The 24,855-nt window shown below is 44.3% G+C and overlaps 1 protein-coding gene across 6 annotated transcripts in view; it reads left to right on the top strand.

Moving 5' to 3' along the window:
* The window catches only part of CCDC91 (coiled-coil domain containing 91), a 336,190-nt gene that overhangs the window by 149,645 nt on the left and 161,690 nt on the right, over positions 1–24,855 (top strand). For all 6 annotated transcript variants that reach the window (XM_030539087.1, XM_030539052.1, XM_030539070.1 and 3 more), the window contains exon 7: positions 8,699–8,776. In XM_030539087.1, coding sequence (XP_030394947.1) covers positions 8,699–8,776 — 78 coding nt within the window. The remainder of the gene's footprint in view (positions 1–8,698; positions 8,777–24,855) is intronic.

Below are 24,855 nucleotides of genomic sequence, written 5' to 3'. Positions count from 1 at the left end.
TGTACTAACTCGGCAACATACATCTCTAGAGGCTTACTAGGGAACTGGATTCACAGGCTTTTATGGACTTCCCTGGGAAGAGAAGGCTCAGTCAAGAAACTTTGACTGCTTGGAAGTGGTAGAGATTGTGAGGGAAGAGAATACCTAGGAATGTGGATTGGAAATTTTCCCTACATTGAACTGACCACAGCCCATATATTGGTTCGATGTATGGTACTACTTGTTAATTGTTTTGAAGGGAAAAGCTATTTTTTGAATATTACAATAAAAAGGATCTTCCTCTTAGCCTCAGCTGCAGCCAGTTGGCATTCTGCTGACATGGCAACTGCACACTTAGTCACTGAGGGTCAATATCTAGTTGCCGAACATCTCTCTTTTCCACCTCCAGTCTATAGGTCCTCAACTGAAAGAACACATGACTAAATGGAAAAGAACACCTTTAGACTGCTCTGTACATTTATGTATACCTTATGTATTCAAAAGAGTGATACCCAGTGCCACAACGAGAGATTAATATTCATCTGTTCTTTACAGTTCTTGAGAGCATGAGGGGATCAGAACAGTGCTCAACCTAATGGCCCTGAATAAGCACATGAGAGAGCAGAAATTCAGTACTTAGACACACATTCTATACTTGCTTAAACGGGCATAACCTCAATAGATGTCTCAGAAGCCTGCTGAACATTCTGAAAAGATACAATATTGTTGCTCAAGCAGTAGGTCAGAACCCACCCAGCCCCTCCCAGGCACTCATGAAAGGCAAGCAAGGAGGCCATAAGGTGTTGAAAATTTTATTGCAATCTAAAGAAAAAAAAAACACTTGTGCCCCCACTGCCCACACATATTTGGCCATCAAAGTCATGATTCTGTGTCAACTTCATGAAATAAACACAATCTATGTAGTCTTATAATTGTTACATTCTTGTATTACTTTTGTAGTAAATATAAGGGGATCACTTTTTTTCTTTTTCTTTTTTTTTTTTTTACTTTGAACAAGGGGTCACTAAACTGAAAGGGCTGAGAAATGTTGAAACTTCCTGCAGTTTGTTTCTGTATGTTTTAACTTTCAGTACAAAATGCCTCCTCTTCAGGTTCTGTGTCACCCAGCGCATTTACAAAGGTTCTAGTCAGAACATCATAACAAGCCTGTGCCTTCACTTATTTATGAACATCTTGGTACGGGTCTCCAGCTGAGAGAGAGCAAAAAGAAACACATGAGAGCATCCAGAAGACAGGTTTGTTTGTTAGTGACATTCCAAATCTCAGTCTTTCTGGGATCATTCCCTCCATTGAAGTAGTGATCAAATAAAGGAATGGAACAGCAAGAGTCTCATCAGAGGTTTGCCAAAACTTACAGAAATTGCTCCCCAAAGTCAGGCTGATCACACTTAAAGATCCTTCAGGAAGCAGAGAATATAAAACCACCTAAAATCCTCATGTGCCTGAGATGAAACCTCAGAATTATTCTTGAGTCATTTTCAGACCCACTTCCCAATTTCGCTATATTTTCTTAAAATCAAATTAGTATTTCTGATACACACTGTGGATCAACATAAGTGCTGTATTCCCTAGGGGCAAAGTCATACAGGGCTTCTGAAAAATTTGTATGAAAGAAAAACCCTGTATTCCACTGATCACCGGATGTTTCCATTCCACCCTTCTGTCCACAACACACACAAAAACCAAACTACTTCGGCATAACTTGTTTGTTAGATGATCAGTAAAGAGCTTCCCTTCCAAAACCCCAAAATTCAGAGGGTTTCATTTTCTGTTCCTCTGTTTTTCATCTGAAGTGGTGAGGTCAGAAGACACTAAAGAACACTGTATCCATGAGGATATTAAATTGTACTTAACAATCCTAAAAAATAAAAGGCCTGCCACCATCAGAAGGAATTAAAGCACATTCTTATATATTTGCAGCCCATGTTGTGAGCTAAATCTAAAGTGTTGGTTGAAAAAATATGCGAGGTGGCACACACTCACCAAGCATTACAAGCTTGACCTGCAGGGATGTCTGGATACAGCTTTTGTCTAGGAGGTACTCACTTTTGTGGGTTCTACCTATTTTTGTCCCCTATATACTTATATTCATATTGTCCTTTCTTTTTCACCACTAGCATGTCCAGTGATCCATATCACCTTAATTTTTGCAAAAAAATTATGCATAATTTTTTAAGTACCACATATACTTGTTCATAAGCCGAATCTTTTTGGTAAAAAAGTGATGCATGGTAGAGTGGGGGTCGACTTATAAATGGGTCTACACCAAAATTTGAAGATTTAAAACTCTATGGCAATGGTTCTCAAAGCCGGTCCGCCACTTGTTCAGGGAAAGCCACTGGCAGGCTGGGCCGGTTTGTTTGCCTGCCGCATCCACAGGTTCGGCTGATCGCGGCTCCCACTGGCCACAGTTTGCCGCCCCAGGCCAATAGGGGCAGCAAGAAGGGCAGCCAGCACATCCCTCAGCTCGCACCGCTTCCCCCATTGGCTTGGAGCGGTGAGAACCGTGGCCAGTGGGAGTCGCAATCAGCTGAACCTGCAGATGCGCAGGTAAACAAACCGGCTTGGCCCACCAGGGGCTTTCCCTGAACAAGCGGCGGACCGGCTTTGAGAACCCCTGCTCTATGGAATCATTGGATTGAATAATACATTGTTTTGTTTACCTGCAGCGTATGCAGGCGCGGAGCTCCTCAGCTCCTTGTGGCCACGGTTCGCTGTTCCCAGCCTATGGGAGCTGCAGGAAGTGGCACCACTTCCTGCAGCTCCCATAGGCTGGGAACAGCGAACCGTGGCTACAAGGAGCTGCAGAGCTCTGTGCCTGTGAACGCTCCAGGTAAACAAAACATACAGGCCTGCCAGTGGCTTAACCTAATGGGCCAGGAGCCAAAGTTTGCCAACCCCTGAAATATAGGGTTGGCTTATGAAAGGGTCATACAGCTTTTGCTATTTTTATCTATCCATTTTTGGGGATCGTCTTATAAATGAACGGGCTAATGAACGAGTATGTACGGTACTCATCTGCTTAATCTGGCATTTTCATATTACTATTTATAATCTAATCTGAATGTAACAATCTCATGGGCATGGGTTACTAATTTAGATTTAGTGTGTATTGCTTAGATGTGGGTATGAACAAGTTATTTTATATTAAAACTTGAAAGATTCACTAGGAAGAGAAGTTTATGGGGCACACCTGGTGATCATCCTTCTGTTTTGCATTTTTCAGATGCCTCCATTCAAGCAAAGAGGGGACCTCATCTTATAAACTAAGATCAGATGTTCTCACAGTGAAACTAACATTTTTGATCCCATCAATCTTGGTGTTGCTCACTTACATTTGAGATGTATTTGAAATGACCTTTGAAAAAATATTTTCCTGTCTTCACCCTTTTGCTATTTTTATTTTAAAGCTTTTTCAATTCATAACATTTTATCTCCAATGCTATTCTGTCAGAATTGTTACTGAAAATGATCTTTATTCACAGTCCCCGTCTCCATATCTATGATCAAAGACACAGTGGCATGGAAATGCTTGCTTTCTGCACTTTCCCATGTTCATTTCTTACAGCTAACTTAATTTGCTAATGACTTGTGAAGTTTTGGATATTAAGCTCTGGACCATATTCCCCCCATATGGTAGATTCTATTCTTTTATACTTAAGAAAGTTTCTAGTTCTCAGCATATCAAGTGTGGTTTTTTTACAGTGTCTGAGTTAGCATATGGTGTCATTGATATGAGTCACATGATGTGACCTGACTCATGCAACCAAGTATTACAGTCCCAATGTGATGTTATCTAAACATAGTAATGTATTTACATATTAAAATCCCCCCCTCCCTCCGGCCGCAATTAAATCTTCTGCTTTGAGTCTGATATTTAATATTGCTCCTAAAATTCTTACAGGTGATTACCTTCAAGTATCCAAATACTTTTGCTGCATATAGATCAGGAGGTATGGCAATGTGAAAAGCTGTGATTCAGACTAATTGTTTGCTACATCTCTAGATTTTTCAGTAAACAACTAAAATGTTTAAATTTCATTAAATACTGCTTTCACTTACTATAATCTGTTATCGCTGGGGTACATAAAGTATCTGTATTAAATTATATTTTAATTTACATACTTATTACAGTTGTTTAAATTGAAAAATATTTTGTTACGTAGGACATTGTTCTGCACTGGAAGAGGATGATGTGTGTTAGTTGGGCATTCATGATGTACTATCTAACTGATGAAATAAACATTTATTAGGCAATAAAATGTTTCATAAATTAAAAATACATAAAATATATCCTATTCTAGGGTCTAGGGCCCAGGATTTCAAAGGTATTTGTTTACTCATATGACTTCAGTGGGAATTAGGTGCTCATTCGAAAATCGCATTAGACAACTATCTGCATTTTTAGGTACTTAAATGTCTTTGAAAACTTAACCCCAGGTGCTTAAACAATTTCTACAATTACAATACAACTAGGAAATAAAAAATCAACAATATTTTTCACATCAAAAAGTTTCTAATTAATTAAAATGAGGAAAACATCTCCATTCATTATCTTTCTAAAGATCACAACCCCACAAAAACATTCTAAGAAGGGAGATTCCAGTGTCCAGGTGGCACCGGGGAGAATGATTGGCCAGTAGACCCTTTCTCTTAACGTATGGGGGCTCCCAGTTAAATGCTTTTGCTAATAGCAACTGTGGCGTATTGCTCGTAAGATTTGGCATCTCAAGTAAATACGTCTCAAAACATTTAGAACTTTATAAATTGAAGCCAACTCTTCAAATTCTGCCCAGAAAGCAATAAGTAGCAGTGCAGGTCATGTAGGCACAGGTTGTCGTGTACTCATTGCAAGATGTCCTGCTTGACGAGCGTTGTTCTGCATTGGAGGCAGATTTTCAAATGGATTTAAAATGTGTCTCCAGATACAGCTGTGATGATTTGGAGAATCTGCACAATTTATATTCTTCTTCGAGTACTTGCTCATATCGATTCCAATTAGATGTGTGCACGCCGCGTGCACGTTCGTCGGAAGATTTTTACCCTAGCAACACTTGGTGGGTCGGCTGGGTCGCCCCCTGGAGTGGCGCTGCCATGGCGCCGGATGTATACCCCTGCCGACCCAACGGCCTGTCAGTTCCTTCTTACTGCCCATGACGGTCGTTGGAACTGTGAAGCGCGGCTTTGCTGATCTCCACTTCCCTAGCTTACTAATCGTTCTTTACTGTTATTTGTGTTTATAGTTTGAGTTTTACAGTTATAGTTAGTGTTAGTTGTTGTGCATATATATAGTTAGTGTATATAATTGAGGGGGGATCGAGGATTAGCCCCTTTCCTCCACCCCAGTGCCGGGCTCATGCCCAGGTCACTGGGATTTAAACTGTGCTCGGCGTGCCAAAAACCGATGCCAATAGGGGATCCCCACGACTCCTGCCTCAAGCCTAGGGGAATCCCACCTTCCTGACCAGTGCCGCATCCGTAAGTCATTCAAGCCGATGATGAAGGAGGAGCAGGATTTTCGACTGAAACAGCTCCTCATGGAAATGGCACTTAGCCCTGCAACGTCGGTACCGTGCACTCAACAGCCTGTATTGGTGAGGAGCGCTCCTTCCGCTCCGGACCGCTCCAGTACCGCGAAGGAGCCACAGCACCGACCCTCACCGGCAGTGATGTGTGCTAGGCGCCGCTTCCTGTCCCCGCGGCCCAGGAAACAACACAGTGCTCCAGCTGCTTCGGCATGTCAATCAGGACATCTTCCTTCCGGTCGTCTTCTCGAAGCCGCACTAGTCGCGTCGGGAACAACAGCTGCACTCCCTAGACGTCCGCAGGGCTCTCGCCTTTTATATCGAAAGAACAAAAACCTTTCGAAAGTCACCTCAGCTCTTTGTAGCAGTGGCAGACCGGATGAAGGGCCTGCCAGTCTCCTCCCAGTGAATTTCATCTTGGGTGACATCTTGCATCCGCACCTGCTATGATTTGGCTCACGTTCCGGCTAGCCACCTCACCACCCTTTCCGCCCGGGCTTAAGCTTCATCTGCTGCCTTCCTGGCCCATGTTCCCATCCAGGAGATATGTCAGGCAGCTATTTGGTCATCAAGTCACACCTTTGCATTGAATTACGCATTGGTACAACAATCCAGAGATGATGCAACATTTGGCTCAGCAGTTTTACATTTTGCAACATCTCACTCTGACCCCACCGCCTAGGTAAGGCTTGGGAGTCACCTAATTGCAATTGATATGAGCAAGCACTCGAAGAAAAAAGACGATTACTCACCTTTGTAACTGTTGTTCTTCGAGATGTGTTGCTCAAACCCACCCTCCTTCCCCTCTGTCAGAGTAGCTGGCAAGAAGGAACTGAGGGGCTGTTGGGTTGGCAGGGGTATATATCCGGTGCCATGATGGCGCCACTCCAGGGTACGACCCAGCCGACCCACCGAGTGTTGCTAGGGTAAAAATCTTCTGATGAATGTGCACACGGCACATTGGAATGGATATGAGCAACACATCTCGAAGAACAACAGTTACAAAGATAAGTAACTGTCTTTTCTGTGAGATTATGAACATTGTATGTCAGACTGCAAACTCCATTATGAGTGTAAGCCAGGTCTTTGCTTTTGCAGTCTTTTACTTCTGTGGTGGATAGAAGTTCCAAAGGACAGTAGTACAGGGCTGACAATAGAAGGTTGTTATACTTTAATAACCACTTATTCAAATTTAGCACCCTAGACAAAGAGAGGGCTGTCACCCAGAGTACACCAAATTTTCAAGTCTGACCTCCAAGGGGAGGTAAGTAGGCAATGGATCATCTGGTCAGTGACTGTGGTCACATGTTGAGGCAGAATATAATCAGCTAACAGAGGGGACTGCAAGGCTATAAAAAAGGAAGTATCTGCTTTATTTGTTGTCTCTCTTCAGCCATTTTTATTAGCTGAGAGGAACTGCATATACAAATTTGGGAAGCTTTGCTTTCCTGAACACAGATTACCCCCTACACTCCAGAGGCTTAAAACCCTAATGAGAGCCCAACTGGATCTGTGAAACAGCACGTTGTAATTGGTTAATCTCAAGAGTAGACCATTGTAGCAAGACCCATGTTTGAGGCTGGGGGAGAAAGGGTTTCAACCTCCTTATCAGGCACAGGTGAGGGGGGAAAAAAGTGTTAATCTCCGTTACTATCTCAAAAAACAGAAGATCTAACAAGATGCTGAAATTGCAAACTCAGCTTACGGAAAGCTGACAGATGCTTTAGATACAGTGAGCATTATATTGTTCCATTCATCTTCTAGCGCTTCCCCTAATTCACCAACATTTATTTTTGTTAGAATTGTTAATGTATGAAGGGAATGCAGAAGATGTAATATTTCTATGTGAGTAAAGTATTTGGTACGGTATCTAAACTTGAAATCACTGAACATTATGGCACTTAAAAAAAATGTATTTTCATGCCGTATAATTGTCCTTTGTGACCGAGTGCCTGGATGGGCCACATTGAGATTGTCTTACTCAGGGCAGACTGCAAGAAATAGGGCAGACAATTTGCAAAACCAGGTGGTTTATTCTATATTTAGATTCACCAAGCCAGTAACAAAACAGCTCCTCTGTAATACCACACTGGTTACCAAGAAGTCTAACACAGTCCCCATTAGGCATCCCATATAGTGAGGGGTTACTGGAAATCTAATTCACCAGTCCCAAAGGACTAGACACTTATCCCCAGGTCAATGAGTCTCAGATCTTACCCAGTAATCACGCTGATGCCATTCCTTTAGTAACCAAAACTAAAGGTTGAATAATAAAAGGAAAAAAGAGTTTCAAATAGTTAAAAGACAAAAATACATACAAGTGATTTTCAGTGTTCATAGTTCAGAATCACAGCAGTAATAGAATAAATAGATTCTCTGGAATCATCCCAACAAGTCAGAATTCAAAGGCAGCTTAGATGTAAAGTCTGTTAAGGTCTTCCCAAGAATTTTCCAAGTTACTCCAAATGAATGTTTAAAAAAACTCCATCTTATGAATTATACTTCCCCTGTTCAAAGTTTAAGCAGAATAGAGATGAAAGAATCAGGCCCAAAGCTTTCCTTTGTAAGTCTTCTAGAAGGCTCACAAGACTCCTCACAGAAATTGTCATAGCAAGGCCTTTCCCTGAGTTAAAAAATAGATAATAAAATAGTCATAGGGTTTGAGGGATTGAATTGAGGCAAGTCATAAAGTTCTGATCCAGAGAGTAACTGACCACCCAAACTCCTTTTAAGGCAAAGAAAATCAAAATTTAAAACATCTTAGTCATGAAACTACAAAGGCATTAAGGTAATAGATATAATAATAACAACAAAAAACAAGAGGTATTCCGATATTTAAAGGGTATAAATATAAAGAATGGAGAAGTATTTAGTATGGCACAAGGAGAAGTAATAGGAAGAAATGGAAAACTTAAGTTGAATGTTAGGAATGACTTTTTTGCACTGAGTTGAGGAGGACAGGAAGATAGTATCTAAAGAGAAGTGATAGACACTCTGCTGCCTGAGACATTTAAATCTAGTTTGCACAAAACATCAGAAAATATGAGGAACAATCTTGTACTAGGAAAGAGGTGTACTTGGTTGACTGGATGTTGCATCTCAATTTATATGATTCTGTTAACCCTGTGTAGTTATTGTATAATATTCGTAACTTTTTTTTCTTTTTTTTTCAGGAGAAACACAAGCTTGAGTTAGAAGACATGAGGAAAGCTGGACATGAAGCCCTGACCATTATTGTGGAAGAATTTAAGGTAAATTGCCCCATCAGGACAGCTAATGTGATATTGTTTTTAGTTTCAAATTTATATTTAGATAATTAGGACCTTACCCAGTAATTCCTTATTGTAGGCGGAGCTGTTAGTATTGCCTATTATTAAGGTTACACAACTCTTCTCATTATAAGACCCTGTTTAAGTTGCGTATAACTTTGCCAAACTTTGACCGTTTGGTTGAAATTTTCCATGGCTCCCTCAGGCTGATTTATTTTTTGAACATTTCAGCCAAAGTGGTTCAACATTCCTGACCATGAGTCTAAAGAAAAATACCGTGTTTTACTGATTGTTAAAAATAAATAAATCTGGAAACATTTTTTTTTAAACAGCTCTAATGCACCTATGCTATGGAGCAGAGACTTGAAACTTGACATGAGTGTGGCCTTTGTATCAGGGATGCATATGCCTTTTGCTGACTCATGAAAAATCTGCTCAAATTTGGCCAAGTTACAAGCTTTTGAAAAATTGTAGTTCTCACATACTCAGTCGGGACTTCAGAGATTTTAGCTGCTATGAATGAAGATTCTGCCCTCATTGACCAAGGTCGAGCTGTCTGCTCCTAGTGCTGACGAGACTGCATATGTGCTATCTCCACAGAGTGACTGAGCATGATCTCTGGAGCTAGGTGTAGCTGGGTTTTCCCTTTTAATGGCTACTCTCATTCAATTGCCACCCTAGGCCAGGGTGGATCCGGATACTGTTAGTTTTTATAATTGGTCAGAGTTAAGTAATCATAAGTAAATCTTAGAAAACTGAAGAAAGTTTTAACTCAGTTACTAAAAAAGACATTCAGGGAATGGTCTTGAAATGGATACATTAATGATTATTAAGAACCTTAAATACACTTTAATTCCCCATTTTTTTTTCTGTTTAAAATGGTTATCTTTAGACTTCTTTCCAGGACTACAGAATCTGAACAATTTGGTGTTTAAGAGGCAAAGCTGTTAGTACCTTAAACTATTCTCGTCTCAAACAGAGCATGTCCTCCATACCATGGAGGCCTCCCAAGCAACACTGTGTACTCTAGGCATAACCCACTGCCTGACAAACACCCTCATTTTACACCATACCAGAGGTCACGAGAAACCTCGTTTAACTGTCAACAACCACGATACTTCACTCAGAACAGACTCAAACAATGGGCTCAGAGACTACGAGCTTCATAGAACCAGGCCTCATCCACCCATCCATCTCTACATCTAAGCCACAATTCTGAAGTCTTGGTCAAGGGTATGCATGACCTCCCCACACCTCTAGCACCAACAGATACCCCATCCCTCAATTCTGGTCACCGCCTATGCACATTTTACCATGCCTGGGCTGTGATAACCACAGATCAATAAGTTTTGGAGATCATACAATCTGGTTACACCCTTCCTTTCACAGCTATCCTCCCTACCCACCCCGCTTCCCCATCCCTCTTCAAAAACCCCTCTCACAAGCACTTTCTGCAACAGAAAGTAGACCACCTCCTACTGCTGGGTGCTATAGAACCAGTACCACATCAATACCAAGGGAGGGGGTTTTATTCCAAATATTTCCTGACAGAGAAGAAGGGATGGAGACCAATCTTAGATCTTCGAAAACTAAACAGGTTCGTATGCAACCGCATGTTGAAAATGGTCACTCTGGCCACAATAATCCCAATGCTAGCTGCGGGGGACTGATTTGCAGCCCTCAACCTCCAAGATGCATACTTAGATATTACAATACATCCTGCACACAGACGGTTCCTGAGGTTCACAGTAGGACCCAATCACTACCCATATAGGGTCCTTCCCTTCAGACTGTCCACTGCTCCCCCCTGTATTCTCAAAAACACTTGCAGTAGTCGCAGCACATTTACAACTCAATGAAGTCATAATCTTCCACTCTTTGGATGATTGCCTTCTCAAGGGTGCCAACCGACAAGAAATAGCAGGCATGCTGAAGATCACAGTAGACCTGTTTCACCAACTAGGTCTAGAGATAAGCGAAAAGAAATCCATCCTGGAACCAACTCAGTGATTGGAGTTTATCAGAGCTGACCTAGACTCCATGCAAGCTAAGGCAATATTGCAAAACAAAGATTTACTACATTGACCAATCATATTTCCACAGTGACCATCAGCCCATAAACTTCAATGAGGATATGCCTTCAGATTTTGGGACATATGGCAGCTACGATTTTCGTAGTAAAGTATGTCAGACTCCATATGTGCTGACTGCAGCGCTGGTTGAGCACGGTCTATGCACCCAGCAAACACTCTGTCAACAGACATGTGACACTACCACCAAGAGTTATCCTCTCCCTATAATGGGGGGTCTTGTTGAAACGGAATCCCAGAGCATACATTCCCTGGCTGTATCCACCATCAGTGACTATTACAACAGATGTCTCCCTGATAGGTTGGGGCACCGACTTGGGTCACCACAATGTACAAGGCAAGTTGTCTGCTATGGAAACCCGACTACATATCAATCTCCTTGAACTCTGCATGGTACATAATGCATGCCAACACTTCCTCCCACTCATACGAGAAACCTCAATCTCTATTCTCACCGACAATGCAGCTTGCATATTTTACATCAATCGCCAAGGAGGAGCCAAGTCTCATTTGCTATGCGTAGAATCCTTGAATTTATGGAACTTCTGCATCTGCAACAATACAAACGTCACAGTGTCATATCTACTAGGGTGCCAAAACACTGCAGCTGGCAATCTCACCAGGCACAGCTCACAGAAACACGAGTGGGAAATCAGCGACAGTGTTTTTGACACAATATTCCAAAAATGGGGTCAGCCAGTAGTCAACCTTTTCACCTCAGCAACAACTCACAAACGTCCACTATTTTGCTCCAGGGCAGGCCTGGCACCGAGATCATTAGGGGATGGCTTCCTCATCCCATGGAACATCACTCATGTACGCCTTCCCGCCGATACCACTGATCCCACAAGTCATCCGCAAGATGTGACTCGACAGAGCATACATCATTCTCATTGTCCCCCCATGACCCAAACAGATTTGGTTTCCGTACCTCTCACGTCTAGCAGTCTGTGCCCCACAACCACTGCCTTTCCAAACAAACTTCCTGTCCCAGAACAAGGGCCTGATGCTCCATCCAGACCCAGCGAAACTCCATCTCAAAGCGTGGCTCCTCTCTGGTTCCAGCATGGGGAACTGAACTGTTCGGAAAAAGTAAAACAGATATTACTAAATAGCTGTCGCCTCACCACTGGGAATACTTGCCACCACAAGTGGAGAAGATTCTCCCTTTGGTGTCAGCAAAAACAGCCGGACGTGACCACGGCGCCTCTATCTGTGATCCTAGACTACATACTAGAACTGAAGGAAACAGTGTTAGCCATAAGTTTTGTTAAAGTACACCTCGCTGCCATGGCGGCCCTCCACGAACAAATAGAAGGGGCTTCAATATTCGCTCACCTGATTACACGGCGCTTTCTAGCAGGTATACAGAACATTTACCCAGAAGTATGCCAACCTGCACTACCATGGGATCTGAATCTTGTGCTCAAATGTCTCACAAGACCATCCTTTCAGCCTCTAGCAACCAGCTCGCTCCTTCATATATCAATGAAAGTCGCATTCCTAGTGGCAATCATGTCTGCCAGACGTGTCCATGAAATAGGAGCATTGATGGCTGAAACACCGTACACTGTATTTACCAAAGACAAAATCATGTTATGTCCTCAACCAAAATTCTTGCCCAAAGTGGCTACAAATTTTCATATTAACGAAACCATACACTTACCTGCTTGGGTCTTCTGTCCCAAGCCACATAATGACTCCCGAGAAGCAATGTTGCACATGCTGGATGTCAGATGGGATGTAGCCCTCTACTTGGCAGAACTAAATCATTTCACAAGTCACCAAGACTGTTTGTCTGTACAACAGAGCACTCCAGGGGCTCTATAATATTGACCCAGAGACTCTCCGAATAGGTCTCTATCTGTATTCAAACTTGCTACCGCCCCGGGCATCAGATCCCACTCAACATGAGCTATGGCATCATCAATTGCATTCCTGATCAGTATCCCCTTAATAGATATTTGTAGAGTTGCAACCTGGGCATCAGAGCACACTTTTGCAAAACATTACACTATCACCCAAGACCTTGTCTCAGACGCTATCATTGGCCTTACAGTGCTCTTATCACACACCTATACAAACATAACTCCAAATCCCTACCACCCCTGGTGGAGTACTGCTCTACAAGCACCTAGAGTGGAGCCACCCACAGGGACACCACTTGATGAAGAAGTTACTCATCTTGTGCAGTAACGATGGTTCTTCAAGATGTGTGTCCCTGTGGGTGCTCCACTACCCACCCTCCTCCCCAGTAGTTCGGAGTTCACACAGCTGATCTCTGCAGTAGAGAAGCAACGGAGGGGGCGATCAGGGGAGCGCGCTACAGGAGGTGCCAATGGCTGCATGAGACGACTCCTGTGCACACCCTTCCCTCGGCTGAGTACTGCTACGAGAAATCTCTGGCGCAGGGACGCACCAACACCTAGAGTGGAGCACCCACAGGGACGCACATCTCGAAGAACCATTGGTACTGCACAAGGTGAGTAACTTTTTCTTATCTTTGAATATCCTGAATGAAGAACAGCCTTGCATTCTTTTACATAATCCGATCTTTTCCTAATAACGTAAAATATCTTAGATGGTTGTCTTGAGATAAGGATCATATCTATACCAAACTGGTACCTTATACGAGAGGATGTGTCTTGCTCTTCGATAAGACACACTTGTAGGTTTGTTTGCCTTTTGACTGAATTTGCAGCCTATCTTTTTGCATTTACAATCAGCAGTTAGATTCCTGTCAAATATTCTATGTAAGGTAAATGTCACAATAACTAGTGCTGATTATGCTATGTTTTGAAAGGTATATAAAGGAAAATCATATAGAATGTTAAAGCTAAATAGAAGCTATAAGGCTGCGTTCCAGAGTTTGTGTGAATACACTTGGAAGTTTTATGACAGAGGTGTCATTTTTGATTCTTTTGGTCTGTCCCTGGTTGACAAAAAGCAGATTCCTAGGAAGATTCCATATATTTAAGTAACCAGCTAAAACATAAGCGATGATAATTCTCTACACATCATGTGAATTAAAATAATTGTATCCTAGAATTCAATAAGGGCTGTGGCAACTTTGTAATAACCTAATGTTATAAGAACAAAGTATAATTATTTTCTTAATGACCTTTTGCATCAATATTGAAGTTTACTCCATAATGTGAATCTCATGTGACTGGACAGATTGCAAGCACTGGAAACTGGAGGTTTCAGTCTGCAGAGTAGTTACAGCATGGCCATCGACACTGCAGGTTTCTCCAGACTTGCCCCACCAATGTGCCTCAAGCCAGATTTGGAGCAATGACCTTTGTGGAAGGGGGTTTCATTCTTTTTTCCCACTTACTCCTTTCCATCTCTCTGGAGGCTGTCAGAGAGAGTACAGTTGTGATGGTAGTGCCTATGGTGTCACTTGTTAACTAGGAATCTGATTGAGACTACCTGCTCACTTTGGGTAGGCCATTGAAAACTATTGAAAATTTCCAGCATAAGCCAAATTTGAGCCACTGACCCAAGTGTGATAAAAGTTGTATCCCATAAGGCATCTAGTCATTTTGATTTAAAATAATACTTGTATGAATTAAGCAGCTCTCTGTGTGTTTATCAAAGTGCACTGACTTGATACAGCTAAATTTTATTCATTTTCATTTCTAAAAAAAGTTCTTTAGCAAAAATACAAGTTTTTTATATGGGTTGTAGGAGATGTTTTGTAAACTACTGCGTTTGTTAATTTTCTGTATTTTGTACTTGATAATTGAAATTCCTTTGTTTGAGTTAGTGTGTTTCCTATGATAAGTATAGTTCTTCGAGTGCTTGCACATATCGATTCCAATTAGGTGTGCCCGCACCACGTGCACGCTCGTTGGAAGATTTTTACCCTAGCATCACTCAGAGGGTTGGCTGGGTGCCCCCTGGAGTGGCGCCGCTATGGTGCTGGATATATACCCCTGCCGACCCAACGGCCCTTCAGTTCCTTCTTACCGCCCATGATGGTCTTTGGAACTGTGGAGCGCAGCTTTGCTGATCTCCACGTCCCTAGCTACTCGTAGTTATTACTGTTACTGTGTCTATAGTTCGAGTTCTTGTAGTTATAGTTAGTTCTTATCTTTATAGTTAGTGTATATAGTTCAGGGAGGGATCAGGGATTAGTCCATTTCCTCCACTCCGGTGCGGGCCCATGCCCAAGGCATTGGGATTCAAACTGTGCTCGGCGTGCCAAAAGCCAATGCCAGTAGGGGATCCCCATGACTCCTGCCTCAAGTGCCTAGGGGAATCCCACCTTCCTGATAAGTGCCGCATCTGCAAGTCCTTTAAACCAAGGACGAAGAAGGAGCGGGACTTTGGATTGAAGCAGCTCCTCATGGAGTCGGCACTTAGTCCTGCAGCATCGGCACCGAGTGACCAATAGACTGCTTCGGTAAGGAGCGCCCCTCTGGACCGGACCACTCCGGTACCGAGAAGGAGTCCCGGCACCGACCCTTACCGGCACCGACATCTGCTCAGCACCACTCCCTGTCCCTAAGACCTGGGAAGCAACATAGTGCCTCAACTTTTTGGCTGCACGGAAGGAGCGCTCTTCCAAGACAGTTCATCCGGCACCGTCATCTGCTGCGGCACTGTCAACTGCGACTCCACAGATTGCGGCTTTGCCAAGTTCGGCACCATCGATTCTGGTCCCACAAAGGCCATTGAGTCCGGTTCCCGACAGCTCCCCAGCTCATGTTGTGGTAGAGCTTGCCCTCCCTTCTACGCCGGAGACCTTCTCCACACAAGGGAGCTCGTCACAAATACGGAGTCAACACGGCCTCAACCCCCAGCACTGCCGGTGCGGGTCATACAATCCATCGGCAAGCCAGCCATGGTAAAGCCTCCTTCTGTTGGTCCACCAGAGAAACGTCATTCAAGATCCCGGTCTCGCAAACGCTCTCAATCATGCCGTTACTGCTCTCGGCACCGCTTGCAGTTCCGGCACCGCTCTCCATCGTGGTACTGGTTGCACTCGTGGCACCGTTCGACATCTCGTTCACCGGACAAATACTCCTGGTACCAATTTGGCTCACGGCACCAATCTCGGCACCGTGTATCCCGCCGTCACTCCAGACGAAGGGACTCACGATCTCGGTCGACCTCCCTGCACCGATATGGTAGAAGGTCCTGATCTCACTCATGGTGCCGTTATAGCTCCTGGTACCGCTCCCCGGTACTGCCCAGGGCCCAAGCGTCAAGATCAGTGGTGCCTTCCCAGGGCCTATCGACACTGCCGTGGCCTTCCAGACACACATCAGTGTCATCGCAGGCTGGTAGCGCATCCTATCATCAGGAGCGTTACTCAGACGTCCCAGCCATATAATCTCGGAGAGACAGAGCCACGATCAAGGGCCTCATCACTGATCCTTCTGGACACCGTGGGCATACCACCAAAGCCAAAGTGCACCATCAGTGGCTCAACGGTCGGCCTCATCAGAACACCGGGTACCAGAGGCGACAGTAAGCTGCCCCTCACCTTCAGGCACGGACGAGGTGCCAATACCATCTGCAGTTGCCGAGGTTCCACTGGATGCAGATGATGTCCATCAAGTGCAGGAGCCACCACAGGACCCTTTGGTCCCGGGCCTCTCCTCCTCCTCCTCGCCTGATGAGGCGGTGGCAGAGACATCCTCCTCAGGCCCTCCACCAATTGACCTCAGGGCCCATCAGGACCTTTTGCAGCGAGTGTTCAGAATATGAACTTGCAGGTGGAGGATGTCCCTGAAATAGAGGACCCGGTCATGGACATCCTATTGGCTGATGCACCTACTAGAGTCGCTCTTCCATTCATCCGCACTATACAGGCTAATGCGGACACCATTTGGCAATCCCCAGCTTCAATTCCACCTACACAAGGGGAGTAGAGAGGAAATATATGGTCCCCTCAAAGGGGTACGAATATTTCTACACTCACCTGCCTCCTTGCTCTCTAGTTGTCCAATCGGTGAATGAACGGGAGTGTCATGCCCGGCAGCCCCAGCTCCTAAATCAAAGGAGGCTAGGCGTATGGACCTACTGGGCCGCAAAATATACTCGGCCGGGGCTTCCAGCTTAGGTTGGCGAACCAACAAGCCCTCCTAAGTAGATATAACTTTAACACTTGGATGTCCTTGGGGAAGTTTACGGAGCTTCTTCCCCAGGAGTCTCATCAAGAATTCATGGCCCTACTTGAGGAGGGTAAAAAGGTAGCAAGAACATCCCTCCAGGCCTCTCTCTGGATGCAGCGGACTCTGCAGCCAGAACTCTGGCATCAGAAGTGACGATGAGGCCTATCTCCTGGCTCCAGGTATCAGGCCTTCCCCCTGAATTGCAACAAACTATTCAGGATTTAACCTTTGAAGGCCAGAGCCTTTTCTCAGACAAGACTGACCCCAGGTTGCAAAGCCTGAAAGACAATCGCATTATAATGCGCTCGCTGGGTATGCACATGCCAGTGACCCAACGCAGGACCTTCAGGCCCCAGCTACATCGTCCTTATGCCCAGACTAGGCCGCGTCAGGGCGTCGCTAGAAGGCGTGGTGGGGGAATTGTTAGAGATAGTCTGGCCCTCGAGCTCAAAATCAGGCACCCCCTAAACCACCAGCGGGGCCTAAGCAGAACTTTTGATGGGACGCCCGAGGACGGCCCACCAGTTACCCCAGCGGATCCTTCTCCTTCCTCCCTTTTTCAACTACCTCTCCCGATTCTTTCCTGCCTGGTCCCAGTTAACTACAGATTGTTGGGTCCTGCGCACAGTGGAAGATGGATACCACCTCCAGTTTGTTTCAACCCCGCCTTCCCACCCTCCCTTCCCATCCCTCTTCAGGGACCCCTCTCATGAGCAATTCCTCTTACAAGAGGTCCAGTTGCTCCTAGCCATGGGAGCCATAGAGGAGGTGCCAAAGGACATGAGAGGCAAGGGTTTTTATTCCCGCTACTTCTTAATCCCCAAGGCAAAGGGAGGTCTACGACCGATCATAGACCTGCGAGAACTCAAAAAATTCATGATAAAATTGAAGTTCCGCATGGGATCCCTGGGGACCATTATCCCATCCCTAGAGCCGGGAGACTGGTATGCCGCCCTCGATATGAAGGACGCATATTTCCACATTGAAATTTACCAACCACACAGACGGTACCTCCGTTTTGTGGTCAACCACCAACACTTCCAGTTTACTGAACTTCCATTTGGCTTTTCTGTAGCTCCGCATGTCTTCACAAAGTGCATGGCTGTAGTCGCCGCCTCCCTCCGCCGTCTTCGAATACACATCTACCCGTATCTCAACGATTGGCTCATTCGAGGGACTTCCCAGTGGCAAGTATTACAGCACCTGCACATCATCAGAGACCTCTTCAGGAGCCTAAGTCCCATGATGAACACGGAAAAGTCTACTCTCACGCCCTCGCAGAGAATAGACTTCACTGAAGCAGTTCTGTAATCCAATCTGGCCAAAGCCTGCCTCCTGCAGTCCCATTTTCAGACAATACCTTCATTAATACAAAGTCTTCAAACCTTCCTGACAATGTCAGTGCGCACCTGCCTCAGCCTAGTAGGTCACATGGCCTCCTGCATCTTCGTGACCAAGCACACCAGGCTACGCCTCGGTCCCTTCCAAACGTGGCTTGCTTCAGTGTACCAACCACGCAGACACAGCCTGGACTCGGTGTTCACTATCCCCAGCAAGGTTCTGGGCTCTCCAACCTGGTGGCTAGACCCTACTCTAGTCTATGCAGGGATGCCATTCCACTCACCTCAACCCTCGATGGCCCTAACCATGGACGCATCATCTCTGGTTTGGGGTGCCAACCTCAGGGGACTTTGCACTCAAGGCCTCTGGTCACCTCAAGAACTGGCTTTACGCATCAACGTGCGGGAGCTGAGAGCAGTCCGCTTAGCATGCCAGGTGTTTCGAGACCATCTCCAAGGCTGTTGTGTATCAGTGTTCACGGACAATACAACAGCCATGTTTTACATAACACGCTCCTCCCTCCTTTGCCAAGAAGCTGTCCACCTTTGGAACTTTTACATAGCCCACTTGATCAAATTGGTAGCGTCTTTTCTCCCAGGAGTCCAGAACACTCTGGCAGATCACCTCAGCAGATCCTTCCTGTCTCATGAGTGGTCAATTCACCCGGACGTCATCCATTCTGTTTTCTGAAAGTGGGGATTTCCCCACATAGACCTATTTGCCTCCCAAGAGAACAGGAAATGCCAGGTGTTCTGCTCCTTCCAGGGATGCTCCCCAGGTTCCCTCTCAGATGCATTCCTGATCCCATGGAAGAGACATCTACTTTATGCCTTCCCACCATTTCCATTCATCCACAGAGTCCTACATTCGATTCATCCACAGAATCAAGCTCCACAGGGACAGCGCTCACCTGCTCCTGATTGCTCCAGCGTGACCGAGGCAGCACTGGTACACCATGTTGTTCGACCTCTCAGTAGCAGACCCGATTTCCCTGCCACTCTGGCTGGATCTCATAACACTGGACTTCGGCAGGCTTCACCATCTGGACCTGCAGTCCCTTCATCTCACAGTTTGGTTGCTGCATGGTTGAACCAGTCTGAATTGCGTTGCTCTGCCTTGGTCCAACAGGTGCTATTGGGCAGTAGGAAGCCTTCCACTAGGGTGACATATCTTGCCAAGTAGAAGCGTTTCTCCTATTGGTGCGCTCAGCGTAACTTAGTCCCCAGACAGATGTCCGTTCCCACTGTCCTGGACTACCTCTGGTCCCTAAAAGAGCAAGGCCCAGTGGTCTCTTCCATAAAGGTGCATCTGGCAGCCATTTCTGCCTTCCATCCGGGGGGAAAATGACCGATCAATCTTCTCTCACCCTATAGTCTCAAGGTTCCTCAAAGGATTGGAATGTTTGTATCCTCAAGTTAGATGCCCAACCCCTACCTGGGATCTAAACCTGGTGCTAGTGAGGCTTATGGGTGCTCCTTTTGAACCACTGGCTACCTTCTCGCTGCTGTACCTTTCCTGGAAGACAGCCTTCCTCATCGCTATTACTTCGGCAAGACGAGTATCTGAGCTTCGGGCTTTGACAGCGGACCCCCCGTACACTGTATTGCATAAGGACAAGGTACAGCTGCGACTGCACCCCTCTTTCCTCCCTAAGGTGGTGTCCGCCTTTCATGTCAACCAAGACATCTTCCTCCAAGTCTTCTTCCCGAAGCTGCTCTCATCATGTCAGGAACAACAGCTACACACCCTGGACGTCCGCAGGGCTCTCACCTTTTATATCAAGAGAACCAAACGCTTCCGAAGGTCACCTCAGCTCTTTGTAGCTGTCGTGGACTGGATGAAAGGCTTACCAGTCTCTTCACAACGGATTTCATCTTGGGTAACATCCTGCATCTGCACATGCTATGAATTGACTCATGTTCCGGCAAGTCACCTCACCGCCCACTTTACTCGGGCGCAGGCTTCATCTGCTGCCTTCCTGGCCCACGCCCCCATCCAGGAAATATATCGGGCAGCTACCTGGTCATCGATTCACACCTTTGCAGCACAATACGCATTGGTTCAACAGTTCAGAGATGATGCAGCATTTGGCTCAGCAGTTTTGCATTCTGCAACATCTCGCTCCGACTCCACCACCTACGTAAGGCTTGGGCATCACCTAATTGGAATCGATATGAGCAAGCACTCGAAGAAGAAAAGATGGTTTCTCACCTTTGTAACTGTTGTTCTTCGAAGTGTGTTGCTCATATCCCTTCCAAACCTGCCCTCCTTCCTCTCTGTCAGAGTAGCCGGCAAAAAGGAACTGAAGGGCTGTTGGGTCGGCAGGGGTATATATCCAGCGCCATAGCGGTGCCACTCCAGGGGTTGCCCGGCCAACCCACCAAGTGTTGCTAGGGTAAAAATCTTCCGACGAGCGTGCACACGGCGTGCGAACACCTAATTGGAATGGATATGAGCAACACATCTCGAAGAACAACAGTTACAAAGGTGAGTAACTGTCTTTTTTTCCCCCTAAAAGAATTTCTCAAAATATGCACTATAAACTTAAAATTGCATGAGAACATCTCATCTTGTGATTCTTTGAAACTATTCTACTAAACAGCTGTTGTGGAGATCTGTTAATCCATCCTCCCTTTAACAGATGTCTCACTAATTTGAAATTTTAGTTACTACTTCAGATCTATTTTAAAAGAGGATTCAAACTTTCAGGTACTGTGATTTGGTATAAAACATTAGGGATCCAATCAAATAATCTGCCCCTGCGTAATATTTATTTTTAACATATCATTTCTTGTAGACTGTTTATGTTCAAGTTATATAAAGACATTCTTTTAGATCAGGGAGTCCTAGGATGAATACACCTCATACAAGTTTTCCTGTTGCCTCATTGGTTAGTTGCCACATTTTGGTCAATGAGATCACAGTACTCAGAGAAGGAATAACATCAGATATGCCAGCCTCCATTTAAAATACTGCAACCAACCTCTTCTACAAACATACAGCGAGTCAATCTTCAAGGTAGCATGAGAAAATCAAAAAATATTTTAGATAGAAAAAAAATCAGTCTTCTCCTATAGCTTTAATATCTTTTTAATATCCCTTTACCATGTGCAAAACAGGAGTAAATTTTGGGTTCCAGGGGACTCCAGTGAGGACAGTACCATTCTTGTTGTTTTTTTTTTAATTAATTTAATGCTAATATACATTAGTGGTTAATATTCCAGTATGGAACAAGCATAAAGAATAACTTTCCCGTCAAGTAAATAAGACAAAAATGTGTGTGAGATAATTGGTAAAGTATGTTCTACAGTTTAAAGATAATTTTCACTGCTCATTCATGTCTTTGGAAACGTACTTGATTATACTCTGCAGACATGTTAGCAGTTCTGCTCAGTTAATAGCCACACAACCGTGTAAGGAGTCAAAGTATAACATATTTGTTTAATGTAAAAAAGTAATGTATGTGTGATTATGCCTTCTGATGAAATATAAAATTGTTAAAGCAGTTGAATCTCTTAATTCACTAATGTTTAGCCACTCTTAATGCTGTGTTGAAATATGTGTTCTTTAGATATAAGACTTTGTAAAAGTAAAGTGTTTTCCATTTTCAGAGGACTTCACAAGCATTAACTAATTAATTCCTATATCTGTGTAAGGTAGGTAGTTAAGTGCTTTTTTTTCCCCTTTATTTAGAGATTGGGAAACTGAATCAGAAAGCTTAAGTGACTCACTGAAAGCCATAAAGAGAGGTTTCAGATGTGAAATTAGAATTGAGGCGTCCCTGACCATTAGACCTGTATTGGGAACTCTAGATTGCTCTGAAATTGACTGGATGGGCAAGTTTATCCAGTATACAAGATTTAACCATAACTTCATTTCATGCTTGAAAATTGCACCTCCAATTTTGTGGTGCAATTAATTACAGCCATTTTATATAGGATCCTGCATCAGGACATCTTTCTATTTTTTTAGGGTGGATGTTCAAAAATTGGAGAAGGTTCAGAGAAGAAATCATTCCCTACAGTGAGAGCTTCTGTGGAGTTTATCATAGCAAAGATTTAAGGGGTCATTTGATCACAGTGTATAAGTACCTATATGAGCAACAGAAATTTGATAATAAAGGGATCTTCAGTCTAGCAGAAAAAAGTATAATAAGAACCAGTAATTGGAAACTAAAGCTAGCTGAATTCAGACTGAACATAAAGGTGCACATTTTTAACGGGCAACGTGATTAGTCACTGGAAAAATTTACAAAGGATTGTTGAGGATTCTCCATCACTGGGGATTTTTAAATCAACATTGGATATTTTTTGTTTCTGAAAGATATGCTCTAATTCAATCACAGCTATTAGACTTGAAGCAGGAATTACTGTATATACTCATTCATAAGCCAAATGTCTTTACTGAAAAAGGGAAGTACCAGAGAAGTGGGTCGGCTTATGAAGGGATATAGAGAAGGAGAGGTGGGACACAGCCCCTCCCCTCAACAGAAGGAGCAAGGAGTGGCAGCACAGCCAGAAGAGAAGAGGCGTGGCCAGAGTCTCTCCCCTTCTGGCCATGCTGCTCTCCCCACAGTCTCCGAAACAGCTGCAGCTCCAGGGCTGAAAGGCTGCAGCCATGCTGCTCATCCTTGCCCCCCAGAGCAGGCTGTGGCTGTACCATCCGGGTGCCAGAGCACGCTGCGGCTGTGCCACCTTGCGCAGCCCCCTGGAACATGCTGCGGTCACACCGCCCGGTCTGGCCTGCCGGAGCAGGCTGCAGCCACGCTGCCCAGCCTGCCGGAGCAGTTCCAGCCAGGTCAGAAACATCTGCCCCTGGCCCTCCTCAGATAAGGTGGAAAGGGATGGGATGGGGAGAGTGTGTGGGTCCTGGGCTAGGGGTGATGTCATGGGGGGAGGTCACAGGGGTTACTCTTCTGACTCCCAGCTTCTCCCTCCAAAAAAATTTCCCCACCAGTTGCTGTCCTGGCCCGTCAGAGTAAGCAGCTGACGCGCTGGAACACTTTGTTTACTTAGGTTTACCTCTGTGCCTGCAGATGCTCGAGATAAACAAACCATCTTGGCCCATCAGCAGTTTATCCTGATGGCCTGGGAGCCAAAGTCTGTTGACCCCTGAATTATAGGGTCGGCTTATGAACAGGTCATAAAAATTTTCCATTTTTACTCATTAATGTTGGGGAGGTCGGCTTATAAACAAACCGGTTTACAATCGAGTATATATGGTAATTCAGGGACGACCTAGGTGCTGTGTTATGAAGGAGATCAGACTAGATAACCAGAATGGTCCCACTGGCCTAAAATCTTTGAATCTATGAATTACCTTCATCACCTCTCATCTACACTGTTTTTACTGGCTTTGCCCTTTTAACTGCAATATTGCATCCATATTACAATAAATACAGGTGTAAATGTAACCGTATTAGTTTAGTAATCCTAATCTGCAAAAGCCTGTCACTATTCTGTTGTATTTTTCTGAAGACATGAAGATAATTACAGATTTTTGGGGAGTGACAATTCTGTGATTTCTGATTAAGTATTCTACAGAATAATAAAAATAATACCTTGCTTTTATGTAGCAGTTTTCATCCCTAGTTCTCAAAGATCTTCATACCATTTTACAGATAAGGAAGGTGAGGCACAGAGAAGGGAAGAGTGATTTGCTCATGGTCATCCAGAAGGCCAGTGACAGAATCAGGAACAGAACCCAGCCTTCTGAGCACTATTCCAGTGCTCTAGCTACTAGGCCACTTCTTTCTCTCCCACTACACACATTCAGCCTTAGAACATGTATAAGTATTTAGTGTGGACAATGAACACGTTAAAAAAATCTTATCAGTAAGGACTGCATTCTTTACAACTCTAAAGCTACTGTAACTTCATAGCTTTCTTATGTCAGTATATTAAATGTGGAGTAAGAACTGTATTTGACAGATTTCAAAGTAGCAGCCCTGTTAGTCTGTATCCACAAAAAGAACAGGAGTACTTGTGACACCTTAGAGACTAGCGAATTTATTTGAGCATAAGCTTTTGTGGGCATCCGAAAAAGTGGGCTATAGCCCACAAAAGCTTATGCTCAAATAAATTTGTTAGTCTCTAAGGTGCCACAAGTACTCTTGTTCTTTTCATTGTATTTAAATTGGTCTAATCTAAATAAATAAAGATATTGAAAATATGAAAGTAGAGTTTGCTAACAATGATTCGAGGCCACTGAACTACTAAACATACCTCATAACGGTAATTGGCTTAATAGCAATTTCAGACATGACTGACAAAACTAGTATACGATAGTGACTTATGCAGATGTCAAATCCTACTCCATAGATGACATATTTTGTGTATTTCTATTCTTGGGTCCATGCTACCAATGCAGAAGGAGCTTAGAGCCTTAGCTCTTAAATTTGGGGACTTTGAGCTTCCATATCACTGTGCTTTGTGCATGCCTTAGTCAAGTACTTAGGCTTTCCCATATGTTCCTTATTTGATTCCTTTCCTGTGCAGTTAACGCA

This window comes from Gopherus evgoodei, chromosome 1, assembly GCF_007399415.2.
Source record: "Gopherus evgoodei ecotype Sinaloan lineage chromosome 1, rGopEvg1_v1.p, whole genome shotgun sequence".
NCBI classification, from domain to species: Eukaryota; Metazoa; Chordata; order Testudines; family Testudinidae; genus Gopherus; species Gopherus evgoodei.
The sequence above is the reverse complement of the archived record's forward strand: the minus strand, read 5'-3'. Positions and strand labels throughout refer to the sequence as shown.